Source organism: Pagrus major, chromosome 2 (genome assembly GCF_040436345.1).
Source record: "Pagrus major chromosome 2, Pma_NU_1.0".
Lineage (NCBI taxonomy): Eukaryota > Metazoa > Chordata > Actinopteri > Spariformes > Sparidae > Pagrus > Pagrus major.
In genome coordinates, this window is record NC_133216.1 from 19,222,240 (window position 1) to 19,234,590 (window position 12,351).

The window sequence follows — 12,351 nt, forward strand, 5'->3', positions numbered from 1 at the left end:
GGGGCTTTGATTAGCATTAGTATCCACTAGAGCCTCTCCGGCGTCTATGACTCAACACCTGTTGATGCCGACAAATTAGCTTAATGGGCTCAAAGAGGTGGGATGAGCTGCACTCAGCCAACCGGGATGGAAAAATCTCTGTTTGAAAAGTTGAAATGATAATGTTCAGTTTCTTTCAGAGCATTGATGTGCAACTGAAAGAGGTGGGGTAAGAAATTGATTCTTAGACGCATGTCTTCTCTCTTGAAAGATTATGCTTGGATGTAGAGAAGTCAAAGAAACCTTGGTTTTGGTTTTGAGTTGTGGCATTTATTCACCAACAAATAGTCTGAACTCTACACACACTGCTCTGACACATTAACAGCTATAATGTCACTGCTGGCTCTTTGTCTCGATCTATCGACAGCATGTTCGCTTACCTTATGCAAAAAACATAAGCATTGAGTTACTCTTTAAAGGAGGTTGCTTCTTGTATTACACGTTTACAAATTAAGCCCAGCGCTGGTCTTGTAGCACACTGGCGGAAACCATTGACTTTAAAAAGAGTGGACAGAGCCACCGTGACGTCACCCATAGGTTTCTGAAGAGCAAAAGTTAAGCGTCGCTGATCCCAGCCTTCGCCATCTTGCAGTGCCTGACTACCAACTATTTGAGAACTTATTTGTGCTTGTGTTCAACTTTTTCTTTGACACTCCCTAGATACTCTGTTTCTGTCTGTTAGTGTCTTTTCTTTCGCCCATCATCTCCCCTCCCTTCAGCAGTCGAATAAGAAAGAATTACAGTGCATTACAGTGGATTGTAGCACCTCCGCAGCTTGTTAAGACAGGCGAGAGTGAAGATAAATTCACTCTTTAATCCCAAAAGTTTAAAAAGTCAAAGTCTGTCTCCTCGACTACAGGTGTTCATTTCTCTAGAAGCTTTTGGCTCTGCCCACAGCTGTCTCCTCAGGCTCCACCAGCTGTCTGCCAGTCAACGCGAACAACATCGCTCGTTAATCCAAAACACCAACATCTGTCCCTCCCGACAGTCTGTTAGTACAATTTACTGCTATTATTTGCCTGATATTTGCATTAAAAGATCTCCAAAAGGCATCAAAACAAACATGGCTGAGGTCAAGATCAGTGACTGGAATTAACTGAGCAGAGCAGACAGGTCGCGGCTAGCTGTCACTCAAAGTGGCCGCGCCCCTAATTAGTCATAATTTAGCTTTAATAATCTACTGCTTTCTTTTAGCACAAGTAACTTTAGTTCTTTTTCTGTTGTTTGGCACTCAGCCACTAATTTTAAGAAAGGCCATAAATGAAATGTTTTTCTCCTTATATTTCGTATGCTTTATGCATTTTGAACACATTTTCAAAATACCTCAGATGGAAATCCATTTTCATGTTATCTTATGGCATTTTTCTGACCACAGCTCTGTGGCTACCGAGCTAAGGCAGCAGCTCTGTTGTGTCCAACTGAAAGGACTTGATGCATGTAGTGTGTTCCTTTCTATAATTATATATAGGCACGCTTGTCCTCTATAATTCATGGATATGTACACCCCAGCTGCCTTGCCATGTATGTTGCTCTCAGATGAATGCCTGTGTGGCCTGCCTAATGCACTGGACACTCCCACATACTTGAAACATGCATATTCCTTCCTGATCATCATTCTGTTAGTTAGGTCCCTCCTGTCTATCCTTTCTATATTCTGCCTTCCTCTCCATGCCATCGCTTCTCTCCAGCCTCCCAATTCCCCACACTTTTACACTGACTTAAAAAACATGTAGTCTCTTTGCATAGAAGAAAGTGATGGAAGTTAATTGGTTTTAGCAGCAAAGGTGGGGCTGCAGCAAGATGATAATCTGGAAGAAAAAGGGGAAGATATAAGACAGTAGAAGAGAGATACAGTACTGACGCACTGTGTTTTCTGACCGTTTTTCAACTAATATTTCACACCTCGGGGAGCAAGTTAAACCTTGGTCACACCTCAGGGACGCCACAGGCGTGAAATATGTCGAAATGTGAGAATGTAAATCAAGTGAAGAAAACTTAGAGCAGGGAAACAGAGGTGGAGAAGATGCTGCAGGATGGAGGGAGCAGAGGAAGTGAACGAGAGGGAGGAGGAGAAATGCGGGTCGAGAGCCGATGCTGACCAAAGCTGACACCCCTCGGCATGCAGTGTTCACCTCCAGGGTGTGTGTGTGTGTCTTTTTCATGCCTCTATGCTTGTGTGGGCGTGACTGTGAAACAAGGGAGAATATTTAAAGCTGATTTGTCATGAGAGAGTGGCAAAACAGTGGAGCCAGCACAGGCTTTGATAAGCAGCACACATACACACACACACACACACACACACACAAACACACACACACATACACACACACACACACACACACACACAGGCCTTGAGCTAACATTTAGCCAGATGGAGAAGGCTTTGGTTATTTCTCATGGGTGCAAATACTCTGAGGGCACAAGTACAGTTCCCGCATCAACAACCAATACACACATACTGTACATACACACACAAACACAGACCCATATATAGTGAGGAACAGATGTGCACACACTGTACACACTTATAAACAATCAATGACATAAACACACACATTTATACACAAACACGATCACAAGAACACACAAGCTCACACGATGTTTACCAGCAGTTTTTGCTGCTAATGGGCAATGTTTTACACTCTGCTGCTAAACACAGATGAACAAACAATCCAGCAGATAACTGAGCATGACAGCAAATTAATGTGCAATAATAATAATAATAATAATAATAATAATAATTATAATGAAGGAAAATCGATCGACTCCTTCATGCCAAGGCCAAATTGGCTCATGACATCCTCATTAACATTCAGCTTTTAGACCCTGAGCCAATTACAGTTCAACAATAATGAATGAAGTTGGCCAAAGTAATCCGATGCTTAATACAAACTACAAGGTAGCATGACTGGTTTATTAGCCTTTCCCTTGGCATGTTTTTCAGATTGGTCTTCATTACGGTCCTCCCTGGTGCTGTCATTGAAATGTCCATGCACTTTCTGTGTGCTTAAAACTTCCTTTTTCCCTAATATTTAAAAGTAATTTAAATAATTACTCCCAATCAAGTAAAAGTCTCACCATACAGTATGTAGCCCTTGGTAAAAATCAGTTCTACTTTTTGGTTTTAGTACAGACATGGAAAACAAAGAGAGACATTGACATGTTAGTTGGTGAGCTTTGGATATGTCGGTAGGCTGATTTATTGTCTTTGGACAGAGCCAGGCTAGCTGTATCTCTCCAGTGTTTCCCACACATACAGTTTACTTGGGTGGGCAGCCGAGGTATATTAACGTCCACCCATGTATATTTGGCAGCCCATTTAAGCATTTGATAGGCTGCTTTTATGTTTTTTTAATCCGTCTGCGAAAACGAGGCCATTCGGGATCAGTTAACCAGGTGACAATCTGCCCTCGCTCTTCCCCTCCTGTCTACTGTCGATCACACATGCTCTGCAGACAAGGAAACGCTCTCAGGTAATAGATCCCTCCTGTAAATGCACTGACTGGGATGCGACTTCTCCTACTGAATGCAGACCTACTTATGCCGTTGTAGGTGCACCTGGTTGTTGCGATGTCATGCGATGCACGACGGTTTTGATCGGCTACTTAATTAACAAAAAGCTTCCTCCACACACGGCTCACCTGCTCAATCCAACCGGCTGCTGGCAGTAACCTTACACTGAACTGTCAAATATGAAAGTGGTATCAATCTTCCCATCTAACTCTCCACCAGAAAGCATATAAGCGTACTTCCGAAATGCTGAACTATTCCTGCAAATAGGACGCTCTTTCATTTTTAATAATTTCATAATCTCAAAGCCCCTCAAATCACAATCCACAACAGTGTAAAACACCTATTTTTTAGACAGAAACTGGGAATGCCACCAAGAATTGAGAACAGCGGCATCACATTTCTCTGGGGAGTTTTTCCACAGCTGAGACTGAATGTATTATGTGTGTCCTGTTAGCTCCTGTTGGGGCTTATGAGAATTCATTTTGAGAAGATGAAAGTCAGACAGGATATGTTCGACATGGGGGTGGCAGATGTAGGAAATGGGGTTGCCTTGTTATAGGTAATGTCCTGTGGGAGAGAGTGAGAATGTATCATATGCAAACTGTCACTCAAGAAAAATAGTTTGCACAGAATAGAGACTTGGATAAGAAAAAGAGGGTGTCAGTTAATATTAGGTGAGTATGTGCACACCTGTGTCTTAACCAAAATACACTTTTAATTAATCGTCTACATCATCAGTTCTTTTCTCGCCGCTTCAGTACTCACCCCACAGAGCTATTCTTTGGTCTCTGATGCACACTGGTTGCTGGGTGATCAGAGTGTGATTGGCACTTGGATCAGAAATAGATCTCAGAGGCACGAAGAACATCACACCCTGGCACTGGAGGTGGGAGAGCCAAGTTTGATTAGTGCGAATTTACCCACACACATCCACGCAAATGCACACATACAATCAAGAACTTTTTTCTCGGAACGTTGGCACATCCACAAACACACTCTTAATAGATCCCACGCACACAAATCACACAGTCACGCAGCATAATTGTCACGGTTATTTAGGTGTCAGATCGGGAGACTGAGAGCTTAATTGCCAGTGTCAGACATTACGTGTGTCTGTGTGCGTGCATGTGTGTGTGTGTGTGTGTGTGTAGGTGTGTGTTTAAACTCAGGGGTGTGAGTCACTGAGAGACTGTCAGTGATATTATCAGCACTTCTGACATCATCTTATTTCCTGAGATTGCAGAACTTCAACTTTCTGTCAAGTTCAGTAGAGATGAGTGTTATGTGAATGGTTTAGAGCATGTGTTATATAAAAGACATGATTTAAAGAGACTGATTCTCTAGTTTTGTGGCTTTGATGCGTTAGCTAACCTTATGAGCTATCACGTTATGTTGCACAACATCATAGGAAAGACTGATAAAACATGAAGACTAGAAGTAGTCGGAGTACGTGTAGAGATATCTGGGACTGTTCAATCATTCGCTGTCTCGCTTCCCCAAGATTTCCAACCATTACAAGTCGCTCAAGCAGAGCCTGTAAAACTTTAATCTTTCCCACCTGTTTTCTATTGAGTGGTACATGTGCAGCCCAGAAATACATTATAGTTACAACTTTTAAATTAAAAAAAACCCCTAAGAAATACACAATAAAACACCATTTAGTCTCAAAAATGCCTCAAAGGGGCTCTGTGGAATTTTTGTGTTGTGCTAGAAGCCGGCTAGTTTACAATAGTGGACTCTTTCTAATCTAACGTTAGCTACTGTTCCTCTCTCTTAGAAGAGTGTGCAAGTCACATCCTTCGGATTGTAGCAGAAGATCCGACCCGGGTCCTTCACAAAGAAATCCACAGTCAAGCAGCATTCAACAACTTAAACAAATCATCCACAGGCTTGTATAGACAACTGATAGAGACGGGGAAGGTCTAATTTTTCACATGACGTCACACGCTTACAGAGCGCCTTTAAGTCAAACAAACACAAAAGAAAAGACATCGTCAGCTCGATGCACTGAAAACTAAAAGTATCATTTCCAATTGTTAGACCAAACCAGATGCTGGAACATCAGGCATCAGAGCAGCAGTGATAGATAATGCTTACAGATTACAGAACAGATTTGGATAAACAATGGTGGTTTCATTGAATGTTAATTACATTTTGTGTGTAACTGACAGTGCAAGTGGTATTTAAGAGGAATGAATAGAGAGAGGAGAAGTGTCGTGTCGTTATATAGACGGTCAAGCCTGGTAATAACAGCCTCTCATAATTTCATGGATGTCTTTCATCCTATGCCAATCCTGGAATGATTAGACAGTCACATATATATATATATATATATATATATATATATATATATATATATATATATATATATATATATATATATATATATATATATGTATATATATATATATATATTTTTATGTTGACTCTATTCTTTAACAAATTGGACTAAGAGACAGAGGCTAAGTGCTTTGCTTGATTATCAAAGCACTTTGTTAACTCTGCTTTCAAAGTTGCTATATAAAAAAAAAGTTTATTATTAAGAGCTTAACAAAAAACAAAGTATATAGTGTCCATTTCATTCTTTCCCCCTGTATCATACCCTCACACTCATTTGTAAATCAGACAGATGAAATGTAGCTGCCAGTTTCCAGCACTGTCAATTCTCTGGACTGGATCTTTAACAAAAACCTCTTTTTTATCAGACTACCATTTGCATGAATTTGCAATAGTGTCACTGACATCACTGCATGATTTATGGTCAGGTCAGTTGTGGGACTGTGAAGCTGTATCCAAAAAAGCTGAAGTTCTGCTTGAGCGATTTACATATTTTTTCATTTTAGCGCATTCATTCTCCTTAATGCTTTCTGGTTCTGGCACTCTTCGTTTCTCTCTCACACACACACAGACTCACACCTGTGTGCACGGATGAACAGATGTTAGTTCATGTCACTGTATATGCACATTCATACATATGGCACACACATCCACAACCATGCACACAAAATGAATGGTCAGAGCCAAATTAGCAACTAAAGCCACAGAGAATTTGGAAAGATTTATCCACCGTATCCACTTAACTTCCCCAGGACAAACCAATGCTAGAGATGTTGGGTGTGTCTCTCTTCCATCAGGATAGATCAGTTTTCAGAGTCCTGGACCAAAAAATAAAACAGACAAAAATATGGACATAAAAAGATCAACCCAAATTAAATAGAGACATAAGAAGAGCCTGAATGATTGCAGTTTAGCTGCTAAGCCAGTGTTGGCTTTCTTAAGACTTAGTTCACTTGAAGTTTTGAATCTCTCCAGCTTATCTGAGCACTGGGAAACACAATACAGGCGACAAATGTATGAAGAAGACATTTTTGTAGACGTTATAATATAAGAGTCGTGACAGGAAAAACACTTAAAGTGAAGAATGCTAAAAAGATTAACAAAATTATATACCGTTCTTCTGCAGGTCCTGTCAGGCTCAGCTACAGAACAAGAGTCCTGTAAGAAACTGTTCAGATGTTTTTGTCTCAGATTGATTAAAACTCTTCACTAGATTGAATGGTGAAACACAGAGTGAATCCAGATTGTTTGAAGGGCCTCTTTATCCCTCGGTACCATTCTTAATATCATGCAAACTTCACAGCCAAGATGATATCATATGACTTTTTAGTGAAACTCATTAGCTCACTTACAAACTTGTGGAGAAGGGCAACAGAGTTCACTTATCCTTTTTTCTCTCTTTTTCCTACAATTAAAAGTTAATTTACTTGTCTTGCTCTCACATCCTGTCACTGCTCATTTTCTCTCTTGGCCCAGAGAAGGTGAAGACAGTCACGTCTCCTTTTATATACATGTGGTGCAGTACTTCTCTTAAGCTGACAGCAAGGATCTTTGCATTGCTGAGGAAAACTTGACAGAGGTTTGCAACATTGCCCCGGAACACTGCTTGTAGTTTTTGTTCGGGTACCAGGTGTATCTCAACCTTGGGCTTTTTACTCACCAAAGCGGTATGCGTCCATACTGAAACTCAGGGTCATGAACGGTTGTTGTAACTGCACTTTAGCTCAAACGTAGAGAAGAAGTGGAAGATACAATGGGATAAAAAATTGGAGTGTAGAGAAATGTAGACGGTGTCTTTACATCCGTTCAATAAGTACACTGTAAAAGTACCAGTCCATATACCAAAAATATAGTTACATACAAACAAATGTACCCATGAAAATGTGCAAATACTGACAGACACACACGCACACACACGTACACACGTACACACACACACACACACACACACACACACACACACACAGATCTCTGGTCCCCGGTGACCTTAGTGGGTGAAAGTTCCTGTCACATAAGCACTTTTATGACTGAATGGACGAACACAGCCAGGCTTCTGATCAGCAGAGTGGAAGAATCCCATTACAAACATCCACACACATACTCACACACATTGACAGAATCACACAAGCAGAAATTACTGGTCCTGAGAGTTTGATGCACTGCAGCTTAAAGAAACACATGCAAATAGACGGTAACACAAGCACATTAAGAAAATATCTTCACTACTCCTCACAGCTGACTTCAATAACTTCATAAGTCACCAACCACATCGACAACAAGCGCACACACCAACCAATTCATTCGCATGCGCACGCTTAGCTACATCGTTAATTGCCGAAGCTAAAATTGGCAGAGGGTGCGACTCCTGCAGAACGCTGAGTGACCGATGAGACAGAAATACTGACTGAAGCAAAGAGGAGCGACTTACAGAGAAGAGAGAGAGCGGGAAAAGATCGAGAGGAGGAATTAAGAGAAGTTTGCAGAGAAGAGGTGGAGGAGAAGGCCAAAAGCTTCATCATCATCTCCCAGGGGTGCAGGCTGCGGCGCCTTGATTATGTATTCAGCGCTCTCTCTCTCTCTCAAAAACCACAAACCCCTCAGAAAATACAGCCCTGTCAGCCTACTTCAGCACACAGCCTGACCTTACAGTGTGTGTGTGTGTGTGTGTGTGTGTGTGTGTGTGTGTTTCTGTGTGTGTATGCAAGGAATTTCTTTCTAATTTCCAGCAAGTCAGCATTAAAATGACGGGGACAACTAATGAGTTTTGTTGCGCAATATGAAATTAGATTTATGATTGAGTTGATTATTCAGGCTTAGACATTCAGTGGGCGTGATTACGATGTTCATCGGTACTGATGAGCAATTATTAGACTTTAAACAGGACTTTAGAAAGCATCATTATAGTTTATAGTAGTCAGTAAAGCAATACAGCTAATAAACAGATCACAGTTAGCATAGCATTCTTTATCATTCTCTTTTGTTTGCAGATGTCTTAGGTAGGTAGGTGTTATCATATTGTGTATTATTATAAGATGAAGTGTGTTTGTGGTGAGCTTGACAGAGCGTGGAGACAGTATAGACGATGTACTTTAGCTGTTTTGGTACATCAGTGCAATGACCTTTGCTGTCAAGACAGATGTTGCATGATATTTATACACACCTCTAAGCAAGAAAATGTAACTTCCTGGAAAAAGATAGTTGATTGTTCAGTCTCGTCTCCAGCTTGTCAGTATTTGATGATCTGGGGGTGAGACTCAACAATCAACTATCTTTCTTCAGGAAGTTACATTTTCTTTATCTCTCTCCGGCAAAAAAGTAGTGATGTCAGTTTGTCCATCTGTTGTTCCGATATTTACGACCGTCAGAGAATGAATCTGAATATTTCTGTGGACCCCGTGACCTTTTCTCTCAAACCACCGTCAGGCTAAATTTTCCACTTGTACATGAGAAATATCAAAATCTAATGGGTGTGAAAAGGTCAGACAATTTGAAACAAGAGCAGGTATTTAAAACTTCTATCCATAAATGTCCTCAAATACACAATGTTTAACTGATACACAACCAAGCATTCTTTCAAATTTGACTCTCACCTCCACAGAATCATAATAGAGGTGAGCTGTATTATTATTTCCTCAGTTTCTTTTCACACTGCTAGTACAAATTCTCCACCACACTACAAAGGGCATGAGTTTTTAGCAAGAGCTAGATGAGAAGATTGATGCTTCTCTTTGTCTGTAAATATGAAGTTACCACAAACAGCAATTTAGCGTAGCTTACCATAAAGACTGGAAAGAGAAGGGAAACAGCTCGCCTGGCTCTGTCTGAAGGTTAAAAACAATCAGCCGACCGGCACCTCTAAAGCTCACTGATCACCAGTGCTGAGGGTAATGCGTTACAGTTAAAGGTATTACTGTAACTGTATGACATTTGTCTGTGACTTAATGATTTAAGGTAAAAGGTAAAGGTGAAGCCTCATTTACTTCTCATATTACAACACCAGGGTTGTAAAACGAAACCGAGTTTAGTCCCTTTATGCTACATAACAAATAAATAAAGAAAAATAAACTATATTATACGTAAGTGTTGAGGATGAGTTCAGGAGCCTGAGGAAAAGAAGCTGCTCTGTAGTCTGGTGGTACGGCAGCGGATACTTCTGTATCTTTTGTCAGATGGCAGCAGGGTGAATCTGGCTCCAGAAATTAGTTCCATTAAATGCAGTTCCCATGCCATTTAAAGAGCATAAAAGTAAGATCTTGTGTATGTCCTCCTTGCTAGGATAGGGCAGATATGTGAGGCAATTAGGTGACAGTGCCTCTCAGAAAGGAAAGAAAATCAGATGAGGCAATGTTGCGCTACTCCGCAACATTGCCTCATCTGATTTTCTTTCCTTTTAGACAGAGTGAGGTTAGGTTAGGTTTCCAATCCCAAAGCTAATCTTACGTAAGTTAATACTGAAGAGGGAAAGATATGAGAGTTGTATCATCCTCTAATTTAATATTTGGGAAGGTGAGTAAGCATATTTGCAGAACTGTTCAACCACTCTGTTAAAATATGTCTGTACATATTAGGCTGAAAGCTTTAAAGTAAGTGCTGGATTAAAAGTGCCTGTCTTCACTGAGTTCATGTTACTGTCAGACTGAAATGGCACATTTGTATTTGTGTTGTTTCTGTATGTTTTCCTGCTTTCTGCTTTCTGTCTGTCTGTGCCAAAATCCATAAAAATGCTGTATATTTGTTGCTTTTGCATGTGGATTTGTGTGTCTGTGAACAAGCTGCTTTACTTGTGTTTATTCACAACTGGACTAACTAACTGATTAGTTGTAACCACTAACAGACAGCAATCACCTCACCACAGACTTTTACCGCAAGGAGGAAAACGTCACAGTAACGCCGGCGGGTGGAGCCATCCACAGCCCACGCTACCCCAACGCTTACCCCCGCAATCTGCTGCTGTCCTGGAAACTGCTGTCACCACCAGGGAGCCGCATACACCTGGAGTTCGACGGGCACTTCGGCCTGGAGGAGGCTGAGAACGGAGTGTGCAGGTAAAACAATGAGATTCAGAGATACCTGAGTGTAGGAAAGAAGGATGGAGGCTCGGAGAACAAAAAGGAAGAGGAAGCGTTGATGAATTACAAGCGGCTGTAAAGGAGGAAAGTCAGATGAGAGTAAGAGTGAATGATGAGAAAGAAGTGACAAAGAGCAGAGGAAAAGTTTATGGAGTGAAAGTCTCAAGTTGAACGAACGTAAAACAGCAAGAGTGAAGTATGCAGGAATGATTTGTTAACATATTCACATTAGCGCACCAACAATAAACTGTGATTGAAGGGATGTGAGAGAAAAGAATATAAAAAGGTGTAGGAGGTGGAATCAGTGCGAGAGAGATGGATAGTTGAAGTTTACTTTCTTGGCAAGAAGTATAAGAAGTTTGTCCTTGAGGGTTGAGGGGAGAAAATAGACTTTTTAATCCCCATATGCAACTCAGCCGTCTTTGTAAGCACTTTGCTGAAAAGACAATAGGGAGCAGAGGGAGGAAGAGAGGGGGAGGAGGGATTTAGAAAAGGTGGGAAGAGGGAGGAAGTAGCTTTGCCAGTTTTTCCAATCTGTTTTGTCACATTGACTGTGTGTATTTGTGTGCGCTTGATTGATGGACTCACTAATTGACCGCAGCATCGATTGCTGGAATGTTATCAAAGTTACAGAGAAACTTTTCCTGCAAAATAGTTCTTGTTGAGTACCTTGGCAGGGTGGGGAATTTAGAGTAAATCATTTAATTGTCTCATCAGAAAAGCTGACTAATCTCGAGATCTTACAATCAACTTAAACTGTGTTAAGGAAGCTAAAGAAGTAGCTACATCTAAAGAATGTCATTAAAGGACCCTCAGACTGTCATCTTTATCAGTTATGATGAAAATGTTCTCACCAAAGTATCTGCAAACACAGCGATAGCTTAATGCACAAGTCTGGCAGTGCAAAACTAAACTAAACTATCTGAAAGAAAGGTTCAACAATTTAGAAGATACTTTTTAAGCTTATTGGCTTTCTTGCCAAGAGTTAGATGAGAAGCTCAGTATCTGTTCTATATAAAGCTGGAGCCAAAAGTTTGTTAGCTTCGCTTAGCACAAAAATTGGAAACCACAAAATAACTATCCTGGCTATGTCCAAAAGTAACAAGCTCCTCTCACCGGTCGGCTACCTCTAAAGCTCGCTTATAGAAGTGCAAAAATTAGCCGATTAATCGAGTAGTTGATTGAATCACTTGTTTATGCACTATGTAACTTCAGTGAGAGGGTAGGATCACAGCGTTACGTACATGTTTACTTCAAGATAAGTTCTCAACACATAACACTGTTATGACGTGATGAGTTTAGTTTGTATCATCTGACCAATTGTTACAGACCTGAGACAGTGGTGTTGCACTCAGAAACTAAAGGGGTCACCAAATCGCACAAAAAGAGAATG

General features: G+C 40.8%; 1 protein-coding gene across 1 annotated transcript in view; it reads left to right on the forward strand.

Moving 5' to 3' along the window:
* The window catches only part of pdgfd (platelet derived growth factor d), a 59,691-nt gene that overhangs the window by 21,903 nt on the left and 25,437 nt on the right, over positions 1-12,351 (forward strand). The window contains exon 2 of the mRNA XM_073481217.1: positions 10,745-10,934. Within this exon, the coding sequence (XP_073337318.1) occupies positions 10,745-10,934 (190 nt within the window). The remainder of the gene's footprint in view (positions 1-10,744; positions 10,935-12,351) is intronic.